A 23,873-nucleotide genomic window follows, 5' to 3' on the forward strand; every position below is an offset into this window, starting at 1 on the left:
TATATTAACAATAAAAGACAAACGCTCTAATGCTTAGACTTGTGTTTAAAAAAACTAGTGTTTTATTATTCAGTGTCAGATTATTTCCACGAGCGCGTGACAGACCGGAACCCGCCCAGAACCGGTCCGAGCCCGCGGGGGAACCTCCAGAGCCCCTGTCTGTCTGTCTGTCTGCCGGTCTGTCTGTCTGTCTCTCTGCCTGCGGAGACACTGACGTAGGGAAACAAAAAACAAAAAAAAAGTTGCGGAAAATTTCGAAAAAGAGGAGAAAAATCCCAGCTGCAGCAGGACCTGAGCCAGGAATGAGCTCTTGTTTCTCGCCGGAACTCTTCATCCAGCTGTGGAAATGCGACGTCTAACTTTTCACACACTAGTTTGCTTGAATAAGGCTTTTGCTTTGCTTCTTCTCACTAGTTCTAATCGCACTGCTGCTTACACACAACATGAAGTCATGCAGCAAAGTCAACTTTCCGAACAATACAGTAAGTCTGTTCGTCACATTATACCGAGTTATTGTATGTACACAGATTTATATATCATCCGCGGATATATACAGATTTATATATCATCCGCGGCTACATTGTTTATGGTCGTTATTACGTTAAAGTTTTGTCTCTTTTATCTGTGGTCTGCAAAATATATTAAACAACCTCGTCTAATTAAAAACAATTATATGTATATTGCAGAATTGTTAACGAACTTTATATATATGTATATAGTCTGAATGGAGCTTAATCATAGATATGATGTTTTTAAACACTTCGATGTTGATCCAATCTGACAGGCTGCGGCAGATCACGTGACCACTACAACGGTTTAAAAGTTCATTAACGATATTAAACTAATTACTTCAACATAATTGAGTGATGTTTGCTGCCTAATAGGTCAGATCTGTTATAGCTTTAGCTTGATGACGGCGCTGGAATTGACTGCAGTAAGGAATAAAATGTTTGCAGCCCTTAAAGCAACGTTTGTTATTTTAATAAATGCTCATAAATGTCATATTACATTAAGGACAGATAAATGAAGTGTGTGAGGATGGACACTGGACTCTGGCCTTCAGAAATGAAAGCCTCAGTGGGCTTCTGGAGCTCACCCAGTATTTCAACTGCTCTCACATGTGGTCTCTGGTCTCTCAAAGGGAGGCACACACAGAACCTGCTCTCTCTCTCTCTCTCTCTCTCTCTCTCTCTCTCTCTCTCTCTCTCTCTCTCTCTCTCTCTCTCTCTCTCTCTCTCTCTCTACTAGTTCTATTCATTCAGTCCAGTTTACTTCAAACGAAAAATAAAACTAACAACTAACAGAGCAGAAAGTACACTTTACAAATAGGAACTATCAGTGCAAAGTGTGTGTGTGTGTGTGTGTGTGTGTGTGTGTGTGTGTGTGTGTGTGTGTGTGTGTGTGTGCGTGTGTGTTTCTAAGCTTCAGATTCTCAGTACATTTCACACTTGAATGATCTAATGTATAATGAGTGGCACACACACACACACACACACACACACACACACACACACACACACACACACACACACACACACACACACACACACCTTTCCCTAACTATGCTTGTGAGGACCTGATGGGTTTCTACTGTTGCAGCTTAACCCTAACCTCAACAACAATAACAAAAAAAAAAAAAAATGAAAACACTTTAGGTGTGTTTTCACTTGAAACAACTCTGAAAGCTTCCTCAGGGAGACAAACATCAAATTAAAGGTTAAAACAGGTCTTGACATATGCTGCTGAGCTTATTTCCTTCCAGGAATGTGCATGATTTCACTTTTGATGAGTCATCATATGCAGAGAACTCAGAAAACACAGGCTGGAGCTCACTGAGGAAGTAAACATGATTCACATTTATTAGCTGGCTTTGACTGTTTGAGACCCTGAATTCCCCTTCACCCCAGAAACATTACCTGAATTACAGGAATGAAAAGAATGCAATTTAGTGGTAATAAGTAAAGTCAGTCCCAAGTATGTTGCCTTTTGGCTTGTCTCAATGACCCAGACTACCAGAAAACGTTCTAAAACATTCAAACAGAAACTTTCCTCTGGTCATTTCTGCAGGCCTTTACATTCGGCCAGGGCTCCTGTTTGAAGAAGTCTCTGTTTCTTTTTGTTGCCAGATGAGGTATTCAGTTTCACTTTCATGTCATTGTACAAAACAGACCCTCACCCTCAGATAGATTAGAGAACTCTGAAATATTAGGTGATGTGAAATAGGATCTAGTGGTGCTGTCTTTTTGTCTGTGAAAGATATTATCAGTCTTTTACATTAGCTGTCTTCTACAAATGTTTCTCATTCTCCACTAAGATTTCTCCTTAGGGGCCATGGGATATCAGTGTTACTTGCACTTATGTTGCTACAACTGGCACCAACTGGCTCTTTCTGGATAATATTCAACACCCCTGTACTAGAAATTCTCTCATGTCTTTGTCACATTTCTTGTAAGTAACTAATATGTTGTATGTGTATGTTTCATGACAGATAAAGGTGTATTCCTTTTGGAGAGTGTTTTCTTGCATCGCTGTCTCTTTGCCAACTCTTCGGGCATCTCCCTGGTCAGCTGCAATCAGCCAACCGCTGGCTTGCGGTGGAAGTGGGTCTCTCGCCATCGCCTCTTCAACCTAGGGACCAGCAAGTGCCTGGGCATCAACTCTACGAACCAGCAGTCCGAAGTGGGATTGTTCGAATGTGATGTTCTCTTACACCCCATGTGGTGGCGTTGTCACGGCTACGTGTTGTATGGAACCACCCAGAAGAAACTAGTTGTGATGGGTTCGCGGGTGACAGTAAATAGATCCAGCCTGCATGAGTGGAGGATCTATGGGGAGCTTGGAGAGGCACCCTGTACTTACCCTTATGAAGGCAATTTGAGTTATCAATAATTTAATATGGTGATGTGTACATAACTTGCATGAGCTTATATCATATATTTATATGAAACAGACTATTAATTAAGCAAAAAATCTGGGTTTGGACACAATGATATATTTTCTTGGCCCAACAATTTGCATATATGAACATAAAAGGACATTCATACTTCTGTGGCTCAAATCCATTTGACTACATGTGTAAAAGTAAACAGACATACACTCACCGGCCAATTTAATAGGAATACATGTCCACATGCTTATTTATACTTTAATAAACCCAGCAATCATGTGGAAGCAGCACAATGCTTAAATTCATGCAGATCCAGATCAAGAGCTTTGGCTAATGTTCACATCAAACATCAGAACAAGGAAATTGTATGATTTCTGTGAATGTTACTGTGGCATACAGTAGGTGTTGGTGCCATATGGGCTATTTTGAGTATTTAATTGACTGCTGATCTCTTGGGATTTTCACACACAACCATGTAGAGTTTAGACAGAATGGTGCAAAAAAAACAAAAACATATTGTGATTGACAGATCTGTGGGTGAAAACGCCTTGTTAATGAGAGAGGTCAGAAGAAAATGGGCGGATAGTCACTCTTTACAACTGTGATGAGCAGAAAAGATTCCCATACACAAACACAACGAACCCCTGCGGTGGATAAGCTACAACAGCAGAAGATCACAGAGCACACAGAGCTCTGTTAAAATCACAGAGCACACACCTTTTCCCCATTTTAATGTCTGACGTGATTTATTTGTGAACATCATTCTTCGAATGTGTAAAATTTCTATCTTGTAAGAGTAACAGAAGCAGTTTCATTTAACAGAACTACTTTATCGCATTTTACAGTGTTGCTTCTTGGGAAAAAATAGGCATAAATTTGGTTTCAATTGTGAATCAGTTTGAAATATCCATGGAAGTATAGCACCCAAGATTACTTATTAGGAGGAAAATATCATTTCTGTTAATCTTAGTGTTCCCTCAATGGCATACAACATGACATACTGTAACAATGGAGTAATAAAACACTTGAGATTGCAGTATGGTAAGATAAAACAGATCACATGGTTTGTATTCATGTGAATTGTTAGATTTCATCTCAAAAAAATCCCAAACTGATCAGTGTGCTCAGGTAGTGTACAAGTAATATGCATGTTCTTCTGAACAGTGTTCATTAATACAGTATGATGGAGCCTTTTTTTTTTTTATTTCTGTTGTGTTTTTGTGTGTAGAAATCCACACTCTGTTTGGGAATGCCCAGGGATCGCCCTGCGCTCTGCCTTTCCAGTACAGTGGGAAGTGGTACTGGGACTGCACCACCGAAGGCAGAGAGGATCAGCATCTCTGGTGTGCCACCACCAGCAGCTATGACCAGGACCAGAAGTGGGGATTCTGCCCGACTGAAGGTACACATCTAGACATGACACATGTTTGTCATCAGTTTGGCAACTTGGATATTAGCATGACCTTAACAGTTTTTGTAATATCTTCTGTTAAGATGTTCAGTGTTGTATTAAAGACAGTGTCTTGAATAATTTTTGTCTCTACATCCACAATATGTATTATATTTTATTTATCATAGCTATATAGCATAACAGTTTACTTACACAATCATTGGTGTGATTTCTATACAGAGTGGTACAGTTTCATATTTAATAGACAGTTGTCTTTATATGTTTAAAATTAATAAACAAAAAAAAACACGGATATTATTATTTTATTAACAGTTAGTATATATAGTGTCTAGCTTTAAGGCATAATTTTTACATATTAGGAAAAATATGTATGTCATTCACAGGCTTTACTATTTTATATTCTCAAATAATATTTTCTTTAGCATTTCATATTTTAGATATGAATGTTTTAAACAGAAGATACATTTTTTTCTTGCAATTTTAAGCAAAAAAAAAAAATCTAATGAATGGTTTCCTTTAATCTAAATGCACTAAAAGGCATTGTTCAGAAAAGAGACATCATCAAATCATGTTTTGTTTTTTTTTATTCATTTTATGTGACTTGTGTATTGCACAGCGCCTGGTTGTGATCCGCTGTGGGAGAAGAGCGTTGAACTGAAAGCATGTTATCAGTTTAACTTGTACTCTCTCCTCACCTGGAGCCAAGCACTCACCTCCTGTCAATCACAGGGAGCCAGTCTCGTGTCTATCACTCACACTGCAGAGCACAACTACATCCGAGGTGTGCGCACACGCACGCATGCACACGCACACACCCCTACACTCTTTATGTTTATGAGTTAATGTATCTGCAGCCAGAATGACTACAACAAATCTCTCCACAGAAAGGCTTGCAGACATGGGTGTGATAGTCTGGACTGGGTTAAACCACTTAGCTCACGACGGGGGGTGGCAGTGGTCAGATGGATCCCCTTTTGCTCTGCTTCAGTATACTTCAGGTTTGAGCAAATAGTACTTACCTGTTTTTCTTTATTGTTGTTTTAGTAGCCATGAATTTTGGATGTAGTGATTTGCCTTCAAAACAATTCTGTATTACTATCGAGTCAGCTTTATTTTTTAGTTGAGTTTGACACTTTTTTCCCGCATGACCATTCTTCTTTTAAAAAAGCATTGCATGTTTGTGCAGTTAAAATGAATGTCAGAATTAATTTTTTAAAGTACGACTGCTTGACAGAGTATTCAGACAGACTACTTAATCCATTACTCTGGCTGAATCTGTTGGATTTTGAGAGCATAAATATGTTTTGTTATAGCTTATGTAGTTCACATATATAGTGAATAGGAAGCCATTTGGAACACAAAGTATGTGTGCATTATGTGTGACCTATTTAACAGAATATAATATAATATGAGGAGCATCATGGCCTCCTGGCCACAGATAGCTAAGGATTCGAACTCACTATCTCCTTGATAGGTTGAGCATCCTATATATTCTGTATTGCTGAAGTGTTTCTATTAAAAACATTCGTGCAGCAGTGCATCTAAAAAAATTGCTATTTTCCAGTCTCTAGCTGTAATTAATTATGTAGATACTGGATGACCTAAATGATTATCCACACTATAATTCACATCACCCTCTTTCCACTTTTCCTTTTGTGGCCAGACATGACGTCACTCGTGGTGGGGCAGAACCATCTGTGTGGAGCGTTTAACTCGGCACTGGAGACAGGGCAATGGCAGAGCATGTCCTGTAATTCCGCTTTGTCTTACATCTGCAAGAAAACCCCCAATATCAGCAGGAGAGCTGAACCTATTGGTAACAAAACACATTAATCCATTTATCCATCTATCCATCCATCCATTCATCTAACCAAAGACATCAGATACATCTATACATCCAATCAGATGCATCCATCCATTAGTTCATCTAACCATCCTCATCAAATTCCTCAATCCATCTATCCAACCATTCATTCATCCATCCATCCATCCATCCATCCATGCAACCATTCTCAACAGGCACTTTTATCAATCCCACATTGGATCTGTCCATCTACATTAGAGCCATACACATCAGATTCATCTATAAATCCAATAATCCATCTATTTTTTCACGTTTTATGTATTCATCTATCCATCTATTCTTATATCCATTCATTCATTTATTTATCCATTTACATCCAGGTGTACATCCATGCATATCATATCATATCCATCCATCCATCCATCCATCCATCCATCCATCCATCCATCCGTCTATTCATTCATCCATCTGTCTATCTATCTATCTATCTATCTATCTATCTATCTATCTATCTATCTATCTATCTATCTATCTATCTATCTATCTATCTATCTATCTATCTACTTAAACAGATATACATTCATCCATTATTCTATCCATCCAAACATCAGATCCATCTATCCATCAATATATCTATACAATCATTTAGCCATCCATCTACCCAGTATGTAAACTGTTAGTATGGTTTAATAGTGTAGTTTCTATGATTTATCGCAATTTTTAAAGGAAATTTCCAACCGTCCTAAGCATTGCCATAACTGGAAAAAAAAAGCTCAGTATGAGTGATAGAATATATCATTTTTTTCTCTATGGTGATCTGGGTGTGAATATTCTACTGGGTTTAACAGCTGTGGCCGACCTGCAGACTGAATTTCTGTAAGACAGAAAGGTTTATATTTTAATTTCAGATAACTGGCAGTATAAAAGTACGGTGTGTCCAGATGGTTGGATTGATCACAATGGTTTCTGTTATCGCTATGTGGATGAGAAGGCGAGCTGGGACAACTCCTCTAACACCTGCAAGGCTCTCGGAGCACAACTGACCAGCATCCACACCCTCTCTGAGCAGGAGCTACTGCAAGCGCTGCTTATTAACGGTTATCCTGAATGTTATATTTTTTTTTATATACAGAATAGAGTCACTATTTCAGCCATTGTTTCTGTTTATATGATAATAAAGCTGTAAAGATTACTTTTAACATCTGACTATAAAAGTAATGAAGTAAGAGTTGCTCAAGTGTGCTTGCATATAACTGAAATGTTAAGTTCACATCAAATATATTATTTAGAGTTCTTAATAAATACACGAGTTTAAAACCGCTGCCATAATCCGTCTTTATTTTCTATTCGGGTTCTAGCCTCTTACCCAAAGGTGTGGATTGGTTTATATATGGAGGCTGGTTCTCCAACTGTTGAGTGGTCAGATGGCTCGCCTCTTACTCTTACATCCTGGCAACGTCAACAGCCTTCTCCTCGCCATGAAGAAAAACGTGTGTGTGTTGCTGCAGACAGGAAGGTGAGATCTGCTTTCAAATCAGTTTATGTACATTGGATTCATAAACAACAGATCCAATACATCCAATAATCAACATTAGATCAATTTATTTATTCATCCAGTATACCCACACATATCAGATTCATCTATATATCCAGTAATCTCCATCAGATCCATCTATCCAAACAGTTGTCTTTCTATCCAACTGTTTATCCATTCGTCCATCCATACACCCTCCTGTTGATATCATAAACTGGTGCAAGTGACTCTATGCAGCACTGCACGGTAATGGTTAAAATGATCACTGAATCTAGATTAGTCAATACTGAAATCAGTAATTCAGTTAGTTGGTCAAATAATTTTATTCTCATTTTTAAGCATCGTATTTTAAAGCAACAGTGACACAGTGGAAACCTGTATCTTTTCAAAAATTTAGATCTCTGAATCAAAATGAGACTTCCCTTTTTTGTTCACACTACTTGTCTATATTGTATATGATGTAAATGATTTATATTAATACATTGAACTTGTTAATATCACACACATTAACATTTATTATTTTTAATGAAGTGATTATTATTGTTAGGTGCTATTATAAATTAGGTGCTATTATAACCTTAGCATTGGTCTTTTTTATTTGCACTGTGTACTATAGAACGGGAACTGGGAGGTAGAGGATTGTGAGAAGATGTATCCAGCAGTTTGTCGTACTGTTGGCCTTGTACCCCTACACACAACAGGAGAATGGGAAGAAGGATGCCCAGAGGTAGACAAAAACAGCTGTATTTTGCATTCTGCATGAGTACATACAGTACAGTTTTGTTACACACAGCAAATAATATTTATACTTGATACTTAAGATGTGATAACTTTCTTGCTCAAAGCTGGATCGAGAAAGAAAGTTATCAGAGCTCTGATATCTTTGTATCAGTAGTCTGCATTATAGATACCTCAGAACATCATTTAAGCCTTAGCAGCACAATATTCATCACAGTTCTCTTACATTTAAAAAAATTCTGAATGACATCACCATCGCACACTAGCTCGGGTTACAGCTTTTATGCATGTTCTCCCCATTTCCTCATGGCAAAAAGAGCCAGGAGATGGCTTGGCTGTGATAAATCGGTCCTGTGTGTGAACGAGAGTGTGAATATGTGTGCAGTGTACTCTGTGATAGACTGGCATCATATTCAGGGAGGTTTCTGTCTCATGTACACTGAATTCAGGATGTACTCCAGCTCCACTGCAACCAAGAGCAAAAACACTTCTGAGGATGAATGAATAAATGACATTTATTCATTCATTCATTCATTTTCTACCGCTTATCCGAACTATTCTCGGGTCACGGGGAGCCCGTGCCTATCTCGGGCATCATCGGGCATCAAGGCAACCCCCGAGGCACGGGGAGAACATGCAAACTCCACACACAAAAGGCAGAGGCGGGAATCGAACCCCCAACACTGGAGGTGTGAGGCGAACGTGCTAACCACTAAGCCACCGTAACCCCCGACTGCATTCTGTTATAACAAAAAAAATAAAAAATCAAGCAAGGTATTTACAGAGGCCTCAGTAATCTGGTAATGGAGCCAAAAACAGGAAATCTAAATGAACCAATGCATGACGAGATGTAGGACGTATTATGTACATAAAAGCTGCTCTGCTAATGTCATTTTTCTGGATGTTTTTTTAACATGTATTTCTGATGACTTTTATCATTTTGGGAGTTTCTTTCTTTGACAGATTAAACTAAAAGCTGTCATCTTGGGCAGCTTTTGTCTGTTTTGTTAATCACATGGACACTTGCAAATGTGGGGTGGGAGTGTCTCCAGATCCAGGATAAAGCAGAGAAACAATAGTCTGATTGAATAGCTGACATGCATCAGCCTGAACGTTAACTGGGCAAGGGATTGGCCTCGTGACAGATATTGTTGGAGAATGACAAACTGACATGGGTGCCAACATGCCCTAAGACAAAAGAAGACAGAGTCTGGATCCAGACAGAAATATACAAAGGCTTACACATATACACTAGCACATATGCTGGCAGAAATTCATTTACATGCAGGCTTATACAGTGACCAGTGGTGTGCACACACACAAATACACACACCACACATGCTAAAATCATCATTTGAGGGGTATAAAAGAAAATAAGTAAATGGTGGCAGATGGTTTCAGATCATTTCAGGCTAGTTTATGTTACACACCGTATGTTCGAGTGTGTGTGTGTGTGTGTGTGTGTGTGTGTGTGTGTGTGTGTGTGTGTGTGTGTGTGTGTGTGTGTGTGTGTTTGTGTGTGTGTTTGTGTGTATGCTCTGTGCCTGTAAGAATTGGGTCAGTGCAATCAGGCCCAAATGAAGAGCAGTTGTGGAAACAAAGTCAGGCAGTTTAATGAGATTTGACCTCTTCTACTAACCGCTAAATTAGAGCTCAGCCCAAAAAACTACACATTTCTCATTTTAACTTAGTTGGCTCACACCAGATGGATACTGTGTCATGTGCATGACTACGATTCGAAGAAAATGAACATAATTCTCAATTTGATTAGATTATTTCAGTATTTTCAGATTAGATTTTTAATGCACAAACTATTTCAGTGCAGTGTATCAGTGTATATCTGGGAGACAACAGGTACTGCATCATTCTTATTAGAAAAATTATAAAAAGGTCTAAATTGGCACTCTGTCTTTGTAATTAAAGGGATGGAAGCGGAAAGGAAACTCCTGCTACATGATTGTAGATCATGAGCAGACTTTCGTGGACGCAGCAAAGGGATACTACTGTAAATCCTCTCTTGCCACTATCAAGGACAGGTATGTATTCGTTCTTTTAGAAAAGCAGTACCTGCACAGCATATCATTTCCCAAACCGGTGCATCTTTTATCTTTACCACAGGTCCGAGCAAGCATTTCTCAACAGCCTGATCAGTGCAAGGAACACTTCTGCATCCCAGTTTTACTGGACAGCTCTCCAGGACCAGAACAGGACTGGAGATTATCTCTGGTTGTTGCAGAACGGTTCCACAACACCTCTTACTTACACCAACTGGAATCGCCACCAACCCTGTGAGTCAGCAGCTTTGTCATTAATCCTGATGCTTAGATTGATTTGCTTAGATTGATTTTAGGGTTGTTTCCTAATATTACAGTATATTATATAATGGCCACTGTGGTGTGGAACTGGATTAAAAATGTATATATGTTTTGTAGTAGTGACCGGAGGAGGCTGTGTGGCAATGACCGGAGGGCAGCGTCTTGGGCACTGGGAGGTGAAGAACTGCAATTCTTTTAAAGCCTTAGCGGTGTGCAAGCAGACTGTGAGCAGTTACCATGATGTCCTCGTTCCCTTAACACATGTAGACCACATTGCACCCTGTAATGACGGATGGGAGAGTCATCCCGGCTTGCAGCACTGCTACAAGGTTTGTTTTTGGGGCATGGAAGCCTTTATTATCGCCACATATACATTACAGAACAGTGTAATTCTTTTCTTCATATATATCCAAACTGAGGAGGTTGGGGTCGGTACTCAGGGGCAGCTATGATATAGCGCCCCTGTAGCAGGGAGGGTTAAGGACCTTGCTCAAGAACCCAACAGTGGCAGCTTGGAACCACGATCCTTCAATCAACATCCTAAACCTTAACCATTTTAGCCACCACTGCCCCACATGAGATGCTTTCTAGTGTCAGGAAACACATCACCATGCAGGAAACATAATTAGTAACCATAAAAATGTCCCTTGAGGATTTCCAGAATGTTTTGTTTGTGATTGTTCCAGCTAAAAATGATTTATTTGGCAGCAATGTTTTTCAACATTTAGGAGGTTTTTTTTGTTTTGTTTTTTTCGACACATGTGACACAAAGTGGTGCTTTGGACAAACTTGTGTCGTGATGATGTCATACGACTTGGCCCAAATCTGCAGAAAATCTGCAGTCATTTGGAAAATTGTTAAATTTCAAGCTCTATGAATATCAAGAGTTTGCTTGATTCTATACAGTGTGGTTAGTTGCATATCTTTATTTCTCTCACTGTAGTTACTAAGTATTTTATGGTAGATAGTAAATATGCCTTGAATTGGACAATAGACCTTATGCTCAAGAAATGAGCAATTCACCAGAACTTTACCAGATACCAAATAAAACAAAGGAATTTGTATCTGTTTTGTTGTGTCCAGGTTCAGCATTGAATATCGTTTTCATGCTGCACTCCACAGTCATGGTCAATGACACCTATGTTATTGACACTCAGTGAGTTAGGAATTTATATTAAGTAAAATAAGTTAAGTAAAAATATTTTATTCAAAATAAAAAAAAAAAACTAGGGGGGGGGGGGGGCTTGAGATTACACAGATGTTTCTATGTTCAAAAATAAATTCTATCAAACCCATTTCTGCTTTCTAAAATGCCCTAAGTACTTGTTCAACCACTAAAATTCTGTGAAATCCCAACAGAGGAAAACACATGGCTCACAGTATGTGTGTGTGTGTGTGTGTGTGTGTGTGTGTGTGTGTGTGTGTGTGTGTGTGTGTGTGTGTGTGTGTGTGTGTGTGTGTGTGTGTGTGCAAAGTTAGATGTACTTTCTGGGTGCATTATTGCTGTTGTGTTTGCTGAAACATCTTAACTTTTGTTTGCTCATCTTGGGCCTCTCAGGTCTTCCACAACGAGAAGATCTTGATGCGTCGCTCATGGTCTGAAGCAGAGTTTTTCTGCCGCGCTCTCGGCGCAGACCTCGCCAGCTTTCACTATTACAACGACCAGGTGTTTGTCAAACAGCTTCTGACTAAGATGTTTGACAGGTTGGTTCACACAGTGACACAAGACATTTCAGACTGAATCACAGTTTGTTTAGATATTGTTGTGTAATTACATTTGAAAATAACTCGTTCGTATACAGTGTTTGTTTGAGAAGTTCTGCTTCCTCTCACTTGCTCTTTCTGTCTCCTCCAGTACAGAGGGTCGTTGGTTCTGGGTTGGCTTCACTAAAAGTGATCCACAGTCTGCTGAAGCCTGGGAGTGGTCTGATGGCACGCCGGTGAGGAGAGGGAGGGAGGGAGGGGGAGAGAGAGAGAGAGAGAGAGAGAGAGAGAGAGAGAGAGAGAGAGAGAGAGAGAAAATGATACATGAATGCCTTAGACAGATGAAAGCTGAATTATATATTGTGTTGATTATATTTTTTTTTGCCCTTTATCATTTTCTCCAACTTATAATTCGTGCATTAGCCTCATATAGGCCAAAAAAAGAGTTTATACCAGGCCTACTATGGGGCAATATATTCAAAAAAAATTCTATCTCTAAAATAAATGATGGTATCAAACCCATTTATGATCTCTGAGATGTGCAATGTGATTGTTTATAAGCAGTTAAAATTTCAAATTGTTACCTTCAACCACTAAAATTCAATGTAAGGTTACACAGAGGGCAAAACAACCGACTGAAAATGCCAGATAAGTCGATTTCAGAACTCTAGTGTGCTAGTAAAAAGATTTAAATATCTAATGTTCGTCTTGCAGGTGGTGAAATCCTTCATAGATGACAAAAACGAGGATTTGAGCACACACAATTGTGCAGTGTACAGCGATCTAACCAACACTCTCACACCCCGACCCTGTAACGCCAAACACGAATGGATCTGCAAGATGCCCAGAGGTGAGTCTCCCTTTGTCCCTAAATGGCTGTGTGTATACATGCGTGTTTGTACGTATGTTACACAGAGTATTTCTAGTGAGTTTCTCAGATTTTTACAAGTTCATTTTTTAATTCTGTCTCACATGAGGCTGGAAACAGATGATTCGCTGTGGCGCCCCCTAAAGGGAAAAGCCGAAAGTAGAAGAAGAGGGTATAATTGCATGAGGAGTTGCTTTTATCATTAGTGTGTCATGGCTTATTAGTTTAGTAGCACATTTGCTTCACACTTCCAGCGTTCAATTCATACCTCTACCCTGTGTGTGTGGACAACTCCATGTGTTTCAAAGGTTTCCTTTGGCTACTCTGGCTTTGTCTTTAAATTGTGTGTCTTTGTGTGTGTGTGTGTTTATGCTCTGCGATGAAATAGCACTCTGTCAGGGTGTCCCCTGTTTTATTCCCCAAGACCCCTTGGATAAACCACAGACTCTATGGCAATCCTGTATAAGATAAGCACTAAAGGAGATGTATGTTTGTATGGATGGATGGATGGAAGGAATTGCATGACTAACATTCCCATGTTTTGTTTTGTTTGTAGGAGTCGAGTTAACAAAGCCTTATTGGTACAACAATCGTAAGTAAACCAGTAGTGCGAATGAGCTTTACTTCTCAATATGGGCTGAATAATGAAACTTTTGACATCAATACCATTGCTGACTTAAAGAAGATAAAAATCAGAAAAAAAGTGAGAAGATAGAGTCATTTTCAACTTAGATAAACAACTGGATCACCAATAGACATCACAGCTCTCATACATCTATCTGTGTGTCATAATTGCGTCAAGGTTTGCAACTTGTTGTATGGATCTTTTGTGATTTTTCCAAAGAGCATATTGCGAAACTTCAGTATAGATTAAAATATTAATTGAATCTGCCCAGTGATTTATTGTTCAGGCCGTGTTGCTAACAATATGATGGGAAACGAGATTGTTAACACGGTATCTACATGTGTAGAGAACGAGCCGTGGGTTTTCTACCGTGGTGCCGAGTACTACTTGGTCAGCCAGCCATTCCCTTGGGAGTTGGTGTTGTTCGCCTGTAAGATGATGGGAGCAGACTTGCTGTCCTTACACTCCAAAGAGGAAATGGTGTTCGTCAGAGAACGCATGAAGAAAGTAGGTTAACACGCATGCACACACACTGTACCAGAATGGAATATATTTCTTTTTCCAGGTAGAAAGAATGAAATGAACAGTGTACAGAGTATCCTAAACATTTTTATACGTAGAGCAAAATGGTACATTATTTATAAAATATCCTCTACATGATAGATATAAATTACATGTAAATGAATGAGAGATTTTTTCACACTGCAGCTGCACTTAATCTTCATTCTAATGCACGCATGTAACCCCGAGTTGATGTCTCACACTTAAAATTTAAAAGCAGGGTAACCATGGCTTTTTACCAAGGGTTATGAAACTCTGCTCTGAATCTGGGTTTGTTTTATGCAGTGTTAACTTTACATTGTGGTGTTAAACCTGTACAGTGTAAAAGGATGTGGCCTGGTGAAGCCTTGCTACAATGTGAAGACTAGATGATTAGCATCAGACATACAATCAGAAACTGAACAGCACATGCCTTATATCATGAGAAATCCAGTAGCAACGCTGCTCAATAGCGTCCGTCTGCAAAACACAAACATCACAGAAGTCTGTGCCTTAACAAGGGGGAAATTACCAACACTGAAAAATGAGCAGAAATCAACTCGTCATCTACACAACAAACTTAAAAAATATATTTAAATACCAGTAGATACAATACAAGCTCGGTTCCAGAAAGGCAGACCTGTTCTTTGTTCCCTCAGTGATGTGAAAGAACAAGACATTACAACAAAAAGATGTTAAGACTATATATGTCTTATTTAACCAATCATGTTGTTGATGGCGCTGATATGCAAATAAAAAGGTAAAGCTAGGGTTTAGGAATGTACAGTGTGACACGTCAGATTATGAAGAGCCAGGATTCATTGTCAAAATATGAGCAGTGTGAAAGGTCAAACACGATAACCCGGGATTCCATTTACCCAGAGTTAACAAACTATGAAAACCCCTATAGCGTCATCTCTCCAAACTTTGGCTTCCAGTTTGGCTGACAGTGTAGTGTGTGTTTGTAATATACTCTCCCCTGGAAAAACACAAGTCTACCACAACCTTGTGGCAGCTTCATGATCCAGCACTGAGAACGGTCTCAGTAAGTTCTTCTTTTTTCAAGGCATTCGTAACAGCAATATATATAACTACACCTTTTGCTAATAAGTCCTCATTTCCCCTATTTGGGACATGAGGGACAACATGTAGGATATGGATCGAGAATTTAAACCACTCACACCTTCAGGGTTTCTGTTTCTTCCACTCCACTCTATTTCTTTTTTGCTCTGTCTGTTTTAGGCTGCTTACAATACTACTGAATGGTGGATTGGTCTGTCAGCTAACAGCGCACATGAAGGCTTCAGGTGATTTTTTTTTTGCCTCTTTTCTTGGAGAAAAAAAAAGATTTATGGAGAAAGACATCTGTGTTTATTAGAATGTACGGTGTGTACAGTGTTTTTAAAGCTAATCCTTATCCACCTCCACTGTAGAAGGTCTATGGCTATAGGAGAGAGAGGAAATTCCTTAAATATAGTCATCCTGAGCACTGTTTTATACAGTACACAGTTTTAAAAAAAAAAGAACCAATACGAAATAAGAAGAAATAAGAAAGTTATAGCATATGCTGTGCAATATAACATGTAGTAACGGTACAGAAAGCAAACATTACAGAATGTGATGTATGAAATGTACAGGTGAGTTACATGTAGTAACAGTAAAAGTGCTGTGCACAGACTGTCAGTGAAGTAAACAAGACTTTATGGATTCATAAGGGATCTGTATAGTGGACGTGTTTGTACTGAGGAGGCTGATAGACTGAGGAAAGAAGTTCTTCTTGAGCCTCTCGGTTTTAGCCATCAGACAGCTGAAGCACTCGCCTGATTACAGCTGGTTGAACTGATAGTTACCGGGGTTGGTGGAGTCTTTGCTGAATTTAACATGTCTATTTGTATCCTTCTGATCGTGTGTGTGTGTGTGTGTGTGTGTGTGTGTGTGTGTGTGTGTGTGTGTGTGTGTGTGTGTGTGTGTGTGTGTCTTCTAGTTGGACCGATGGAACAGCCCTAGATTATGAGAACTGGAAAAGTGGAATGCCTTCTGGACAACCTGGACAAAACTGCATCTCTATGTCTCTGACTGGTGAGCAGCAGCCAAATCTTCCCAAACACTCTCAGCACTCCTCACAATCTCACTATAAACAACTGGTATTCTTTGCAGGGGCGTGGTCAACAGCTCGGTGTGTGGATCCTCACGGTTACGTGTGTAAGCGCAGGACCGTGTCGGTGGTGGAGACACCAAGGGAGCCTCACTTTATCGGCGCCTGCCCTGAAAACTGGTTCTACTTCGGCCACAAGGTGAAACATATGGATAAACATGCACCGATTACTTAAAGTGCTGTACTAGAGCCATGAGCAGGGCTCAGTTTAACCCTTTTTACCAGTACAGTACATTGGTGATGTATTGGACATTTTCGATCAGAATAAACAAATGACTTTTATCAATTCTGAGATAAAATTTTTCCCTTTTGGATAACCTGGTTGACAATAACGGATTTACATTTTAGATGCTTATGAACAAGCACTTTGGGCATCTCAAGAAGCAGAAATGGGTTTAACACCATTGTTTTCATTGCTGATTTTGCAACTGTTTCCTATAACGATATTTGAATTACATCCATATTCAAGATATAACATTAAGAGCACTCAGTTGAAGACATAGTGTGTAGGAACATAGTTTGACAGCATTCTTCGAGATTCTTGCGTACTATTTGCTATTGAGGTTTGTTATGTACTTCTTTGGTTTGATCTCCAGTGTCTGTTGCTGCATCTCCCATCCCGACCGGAGGAGGGGAAGAGCTGGACGGATGCTCAGTCCATCTGCTCTAGCTTCCAAGGCATGCTGGTTTCAATTGAGGATGAGATCGAGCAAGGTAAAAACTCTTGCAATCACTGAACCTAAAGCACACAATGATACAAAATAATGGCAAAGAACCTCTTAACCTTCTTATACATATATTTGTTAATCTTTGTTGAAGCTTACATCACTATGCTGCTTCATGGCCAATCTGATGGAGTTTGGATTGGCTTAAAGGATGGAGACACCATGAAATGGACCAATGGGAAGCCTGTGACGTACACTAACTGGTCACCTGTAGAACTGGAGCACTCTGTAGGTGTAGATGTGCTGAAGTCACCAAATGAGTTTTGTGTCTGATGATGCATGTAGTTTGACTTTATTGTGTGTATCTACAACAGGAGGAGTGGTTGAGGGACGGGATCGAATCACTGTGCACTGTTCTGTCCAACACTCACAACTTTCATTTTACAGGAAAGTGGTACAAAGAGAAGTGCACCAACAGAGGCTATGGGTTTGTGTGTCAGAAAACACAAGGCAGGTGTTTTTTTGTGTGTGTGTATCTGTTCTCCTAACTGACATGACTGCAAAGATTTTACATAATGAATCAGTAACTAACTGTCACTCTTTTCCCATCTCAGACAAAACCAAACGCCCCTCCCACTCATACCCTGGACCTGCCTCCCTTGAGTTCTCAGAGTACAAGAACCGGAGTTACCACGTTGTAAATGGCAACCTGAGCTGGTACAAAGCACTGACTGCTTGTGTGAAGAAAAATGCACAGCTCGTTAGTATCACTGACCCATTTCATCAGGCCTACCTCACTGTACTGGTCAACCGACTGGGATACCCACACTGGATCGGACTCCTCAGTCAGGACGTAAGTATAATTCAATTTGTACATCTATATTTGTGTGTGAAGACTAACCAAGTCCCCTATCGATAGGATGGTGTAAATTATCGCTGGATTGATGGCAGTAATAATATGTTCACACACTGGGACACGGTGGATGATGATGGGGACAATTCATTTGTGTTGGGAAATTGCGTGTATATGGACATCAGCGGCGGCTGGAGAAGAGCCGACTGTAACATGCCTCTTCCAGGAGCACTGTGCTACGTACCTCCACCCAGTGAGTTCCTTTCCACCTCCCTCTCCATATTTTCTCTTACTTTCCATTTCCTTCCCTGTTTTCTTTTATTTTTTCTCTTCTCTTCCCCTTTCTTCACTTCTCTTCCCTTTTCTTTTCTTGTCCTCCATACATACTCATAAATCCATGTCTATGTCTTACAGGTTGCATCTCACTAGATTAGAATGTTCATTTATTTCAGTAATTCAACTCAAATAGTGAAACTTGTCTATTATATAAATTCAATACACACAGACTGTAGTAGTTTAAGTCTTTGGTTCTTTTAATTGTTATGATTTTGGCTCACATTTAACAAAAACCCACCAATTCAATATCTCAAAAAATTAGAATACTTCATAAGACCAAAAAAAAAAAAAAAACAATTTTAGTGAATTGTTGGCCTTCTGGAAAGTATGATCATTTACTGTATATGTACTCAATACTTGGTAGGGGCACCATTTGCTTTAATTACTGCCTCAATTCAGCATGGCATGAGGTGGTAGGCAAGCCCAGGTTTCTTTAACAGTGGCCTTCAGCTCATCTGCATGTTTTGGTCTCTTGTTTCTTATTTTCCTCTTGAAAATACATCGTAGATTCTCTATGGGGTTCAGGTCTGGTGAGTTTGCTGGCCAGTCAAGCACACCAACACCATGGTGCTTTTGGCAGTATGGGCACATCTCAAATCCTGCTGGAAAATGAAATCAGCATCTTTAAAAAACTGGTCAGCAGAAGGAAGCATGAACTGCTTTAAAATTTCTTGGTAAATGGGTACAGTGACTTTGGTTTTCAAAAAACAGAGTGGACCAACACCATCAGATGACATTGCACTCCAAATCATCACAAACTGGGGAAACTTAACACTGGACTTTAAAAAACTTGGGCTATGAGCTTCTCCACCCTCCCTAAAGACTCTATGACCTTTGGTTTACAAATGAAATACAAAACTCTCTCAACTGAAAAGAGGACTTTGGACCACTGGGCAACAGTCCAGTTCTTCCTCTCCTTAGCCCAGCTAAGATGCCTCTGACATCGTCTGTGGTTCAGGAGTGGCTTAACAAGAGGAATACGACAACTGTAGCCAAATTCCTTCACACGTCTGTGTGTGGTGGCTCTTGATGACTTGACCCCAGCCTCAGTCCATTCCTTGTGAAGTTCACCCAAATGCTCAAATCAGTTTTGCTTGACAAGCCTCTCAATGCAGCGGTTCTCTCGGTTGGTTGTGCATGCTTTTTCCTTTCTGTTAACATGCTTGGATACAGCAGTCTGTGAACAGCCAGCTTCTTTGGCAATGAATGTTTGTGGCTTACCCTCCTTGTGAAGGGCATCAATGATTGTCTTCTGGACAACTGTCAGATCAGCAGTCTTCCCCATGATTGTGTAGCCTAGTGAACCAAATTGAAAGACCAGGAAACCTTTGCAGGTGTTTTGAGTTGAGTAGCTGATTGGCATGTCATTATATTCAAAATCATCACAAAACTACCAAAGACTTAAACTGCTTCAGTCTGTGTGTACTGAATTTATATAATATACAAGTTTCACTATTTGAGTTAAATTACTGAAATAAACTTTTCCACGACGTTCTAATTTATTGAGATGCACCTGTACATTCTCATATATTATCTTATTTAAATGACCACCCTGAGCATCTTCTGGAATATTATACCTCTTTGCAGAAAGCATTGCATTCTCCTCTGAAGTGGTGTGCTCAGACACATGGGTGAAGTTTCGCGGAAGCTGCTACAATTTCCAGCCCGTTGTGTTAAGAGTGCCTCTAGAGGAAGCCAGAGAACACTGCAGGAGAAAAGGTACCACAGGCCAAGTGCGCCACGTTGTGTCTAGAGGGAACAGTTCCTGTACTCTTCCTCACTGCGACAGACTTGAGCAGGTTTGGTTCAGATGTTGGTTTTCTTTGGGTGATTGATTCTGTTCACAACTTTGCACTGTCTCTGTAGACAATGTTACTGACATCCTGACCATCCGAGATGAGGAGGAAACCCGCTTCTTCCTGGAGCAGATGAAAAACTTTTATGATGGCTTTGAGACTGTGTGGCTGGGCATTTATTATAACACAGACAGTAAGAAGGATTTCTGTATAAACATAGCATTTTTACATCAATTCAGTTTAATTGAGAATGGAATCCATTTTACTATTACAAGGGTCAAAGGAAATCTTTTAACTGTTAAAGGGAATGAACCCTAAGGATACCAGAATAAACCTTTTTTAACTGTGTAATTTTTAACAGATATCATAATAGTCACTGAAGCTATGAGAAAAGTGACAGAAAAATGACGTAATGAAATAGAGAATAACAAAAATGTTTTTTTATATAGTGGATGCATTAACCTGGCTGGACGGCTCAGCACTGAAATACACCAACTGGCGCCTGAAGGCTCCGGATGCGAGCGTGATGAACGCAGACACGTGTGTGTCGATGCGGGTATCAGATGCCGCGTGGCTCCTGGCCAGCTGCACAGATAGGCTTGGCTACGTATGCAAAACTCGTTCAGGTGCAAACACATTCTCTAGACATCAGACCTCTGCATCTGTGTTTGAATGCCTTGTTGCCATTATAAATCTACTTATACAGTTCCTACTTTTGTAAATGACTGCCATGTTTTATAGGCGTCCACAATTTAGATATGATCTCTGACTTAGATGGAAAATTGGGGGTATTTTTTATAGATTTTGAGTGTAAACACTCAGCTTCGGGCCAGAGTGATTCTGTGCCAGGTTCATAAACATTATGAAATATCAGACTGCTGACTTTATATATTTGGCCTACATATAAAGCTGTGTGACTCATGCCATATTGCTTTCTTTTTTGTTCTATGACACACTCAGTCCAAGACGTGGAGGTGGAGCCATTGACGGGTAAAAATGTTCTCTCATACTCACTCGTTTGTCTTGCTCCTCTGCTTTGCTCCCCTTCACCACCCTTCCTTTCCTCTTTAAAACTACTGTATTAGTAATGTGATTATATAAGGGAAATTATATCAGTCATAAGTCTCAGCTGCCATCATATTGATTTCCCTGCACTCTGCTGAACTGTATTTCAGCCAGAGAAGGTTTCAGCTGAAGAAGATAGACTTCCGCTGACGAGAGTCAGAGAGACCTTATTTAGTCTTCATCTCTTCTCTGATAGATAAACAAGTACAATTGTGAGCTCATGAATATGGATAAAAGGTAGTCAGCATCTACTACAGTGTATTCAGGTATCTTGAGATGATTCAGAAACATTGGTGGTTGTTTGAATATAAGCTGTAGCAGCTGGGAATTTGCAATGACTAATTTGTGAGACAAGTGTAATGAACGAACAAATAAACGAACGCTATTTTCCTCTTGCAGGTCTGCATCACGGAGTCATTCCAGCCGCAGTCTTAGTGGCCATATTGTTCTTTGCGGTGATGGCTGGATTGCTGTGGTTTGTGTATAAGAGGAACACGCTGGGTTTCCGGAGACTTCCGTCACTCGGCAGTGCCTTTTACAGCTCTCAGGCCACAGACTCCGATGGAAACGTGCTCCTGGCGGACCTAGAGACACATGCGGGGGATTAGCGTGTATCGGACATTTGGGTGGGGTGGATATGTCGAGACACCTTTTTTTATATCCACAAGGATAGGAGTAGCTGACCGTTTTATTTTTTATTTTTGGATGCTGTGGTTAAGGATAGATTTAGGTATAGCATAGCAATAATTAACCGCATTAATAATTACATCCTCATATGGATAGTAAGACAATCGTGTGTGTGTGTGTGTGTGTGTGTGTGTGTGTGTGTGTGTGTGTGTGTGTGTGTGTGTGTGTGTGTGTATAAGAGAGACAGTGTGTATGGAAAATTGAGAGAGACAGAGAGATAAATTCCATCAGGGATACTGAGGTCAGGAACACACTTAAATCCTGCATCAAAACTGCATCTCATTACTTTATGATTTCTCTTTGCTGTGATCCACAGCAGCTGCACTATGTACATTGTAATGCTTTTAAACAGTATCATGGAAGATTAGGGAAAAAGGAATGGTGAAATATCCAGAGTTAAACAGTAAGGTTTTCTTGTTTTCACAGTATCAGGGAGACTTTGTGAACACCACTATAGACGGTTAGTACTTATCACCACAAACAGCATCTGCTAGGAAACATTATTTATGTAGAAACTATGACACACATTCATGTGAAGCTCGTTCATGAAGGCCTTTTTCAGCAGGAAGTTTATTCTAGGCCGGGTTATGACAATAAACAATGCATCATGCAGTTTTTAATAGCTTTGAAATTAGTTAAGGAAACACCAAAGCAGCAGCAAAAGCAGAGTTGTTTATTTTGGAAAGACACCACAGCCTTTTGTTATCAGTGTTTGAACATGGTTTCAGTGAGCGTTATTCTTTTGAATTGTGAATCTTTTTTTATCGGAACAGACTGTTGTAGTTTTTTTTTTTTTTTTAAACAAGCACTTTATGTCAATTCAACTCCCCATGCTATGAGACTAGAAATCCACACACCCTAAATCTGAACTCCAAATCACAAAACAGCTGTACATTAAAGAGTCAGGCATTGTAGCTGACTAATTCAGAATAACTGACTCGTATTAACACATATTATATATGTCTTTGGAAATATAGTCTTTGCTCCCTTTTTTCCCCATCTCATTTTTTTTTATAATTTGAAAGTAAATTGTAAAAGGCCAGCTGTGCTGATCTGGATTTAATGTGTATCTTAAAGCTGTAGTCAGTGTTGTTGTTTTAACATTTCCCACTTAGCATCTTTGCTTCTGTGTGTGATAAAGATTCCTGCATCAAATCATGTGTACGAAACTACGCAGTATATTTTGGGATCTCTAGAAACCAGCCTTGGTATCGATCTCAAGACGGTCAAGCTTACAATTTGTGCACTGTTAACGGGGTTAATATTATTTTTCTGGTTGATGTGACATGACTTTTTTTTTTGCCACATGGAATAAAACAGCTGTACAGTATTGAATCACGGTTTACAGTTTTACTGCCATGTTTGTTTTTGTTTGTAATTAAGTAATAAGAATAGGTTTGAATAGCTGCATGGAGCTGCCACAAGTTCTCTTCACTCTTATTCTTAATGTACTTTTATCTGTTGAAAATCGGGGGCTTGTACATTCAGTTTTAACCTGTGAGATAAAACAGATTTTTTTTTGTCTGTTGAAATAAAGGAAATGTCTGTCATTTGATTCCTGCCCTCGTTTCTTTGATCTACAAATAGTCTGTGGAGAACAAGACCGATGTGAGCTTGACTTTAGGCAGATCTTTAACAAACTTATTTTCAACATCAGTGATCAGTCACTTTCTATTTGTATGCTTGTTTTAATCTCTTTAAAAAATGAGATATTTTTAGATAAAAAAAAAAGTCGAAAAATTTTTACTTTTAAAAAAGTTCCTACTAGGAACAAGACCAAACCACAATGAGAGATTGACTTCAGGCAGATCTTTAATAAACTTTTATTTTCAACATCAATGATCAGTCACTTTCTGTTTCTATTTGTGTGCTTGTTTTAACCTCTATAGA

General features: G+C 39.5%; 1 protein-coding gene across 3 annotated transcripts; it reads left to right on the plus strand.

The window, feature by feature from the left end:
* The first annotated feature begins 142 nt into the window (after positions 1–142).
* pla2r1 (phospholipase A2 receptor 1) lies at positions 143–23,538 on the plus strand. 3 transcript variants are annotated; one of them, XM_047804238.1, is made up of 30 exons: positions 145–482; positions 2,489–2,869; positions 4,116–4,289; positions 4,915–5,079; positions 5,183–5,296; positions 5,962–6,114; positions 7,011–7,199; positions 7,461–7,618; positions 8,253–8,363; positions 10,298–10,410; positions 10,493–10,662; positions 10,810–11,018; positions 12,248–12,393; positions 12,545–12,629; positions 13,108–13,243; positions 13,818–13,853; positions 14,233–14,393; positions 15,669–15,733; positions 16,411–16,505; positions 16,584–16,720; positions 17,178–17,295; positions 17,401–17,534; positions 17,621–17,756; positions 17,861–18,099; positions 18,166–18,352; positions 20,023–20,154; positions 20,302–20,424; positions 20,681–20,857; positions 21,192–21,221; positions 21,696–23,538. In XM_047804238.1, the coding sequence occupies exons 1-30, from the start codon at positions 347–349 to the stop codon at positions 21,902–21,904; spliced, it is 4,419 nt and encodes a 1,472-aa protein (XP_047660194.1). In that variant the 5' UTR covers positions 145–346; the 3' UTR covers positions 21,905–23,538. The 3 variants fall into 3 exon arrangements, 2 of the variants coding, with proteins under 2 accessions (XP_047660194.1, XP_027025867.2); XM_027170066.2 differs by having other exon boundaries at positions 146–482; positions 10,807–11,018; XR_007138697.1 differs by lacking the exons at positions 21,192–21,221; positions 21,696–23,538 and having other exon boundaries at positions 143–482; positions 10,807–11,018; positions 20,023–20,234; positions 20,681–20,823.
* The last annotated feature ends 335 nt before the right edge of the window (positions 23,539–23,873 follow it).

The sequence above is a fragment of the Tachysurus fulvidraco genome, chromosome 2, assembly GCF_022655615.1.
Source record: "Tachysurus fulvidraco isolate hzauxx_2018 chromosome 2, HZAU_PFXX_2.0, whole genome shotgun sequence".
Lineage (NCBI taxonomy): Eukaryota > Metazoa > Chordata > Actinopteri > Siluriformes > Bagridae > Tachysurus > Tachysurus fulvidraco.

Excerpts from the sequence above, each read along its gene's own strand:
- pla2r1 (XM_027170066.2), top strand. The coding sequence starts at position 347 with ATGCGACGTCTAACTTTTCACACACTAGTTTGCTTGAATAAGGCTTTT. Across the intron at positions 2,870-4,115 it reads CTGTACTTACCCTTATGAAG|AAATCCACACTCTGTTTGGG; the intron begins GCAATTTGAGTT and ends TTTTGTGTGTAG. Across the intron at positions 6,115-7,010 it reads CAGGAGAGCTGAACCTATTG|ATAACTGGCAGTATAAAAGT; the intron begins GTAACAAAACAC and ends TTTTAATTTCAG.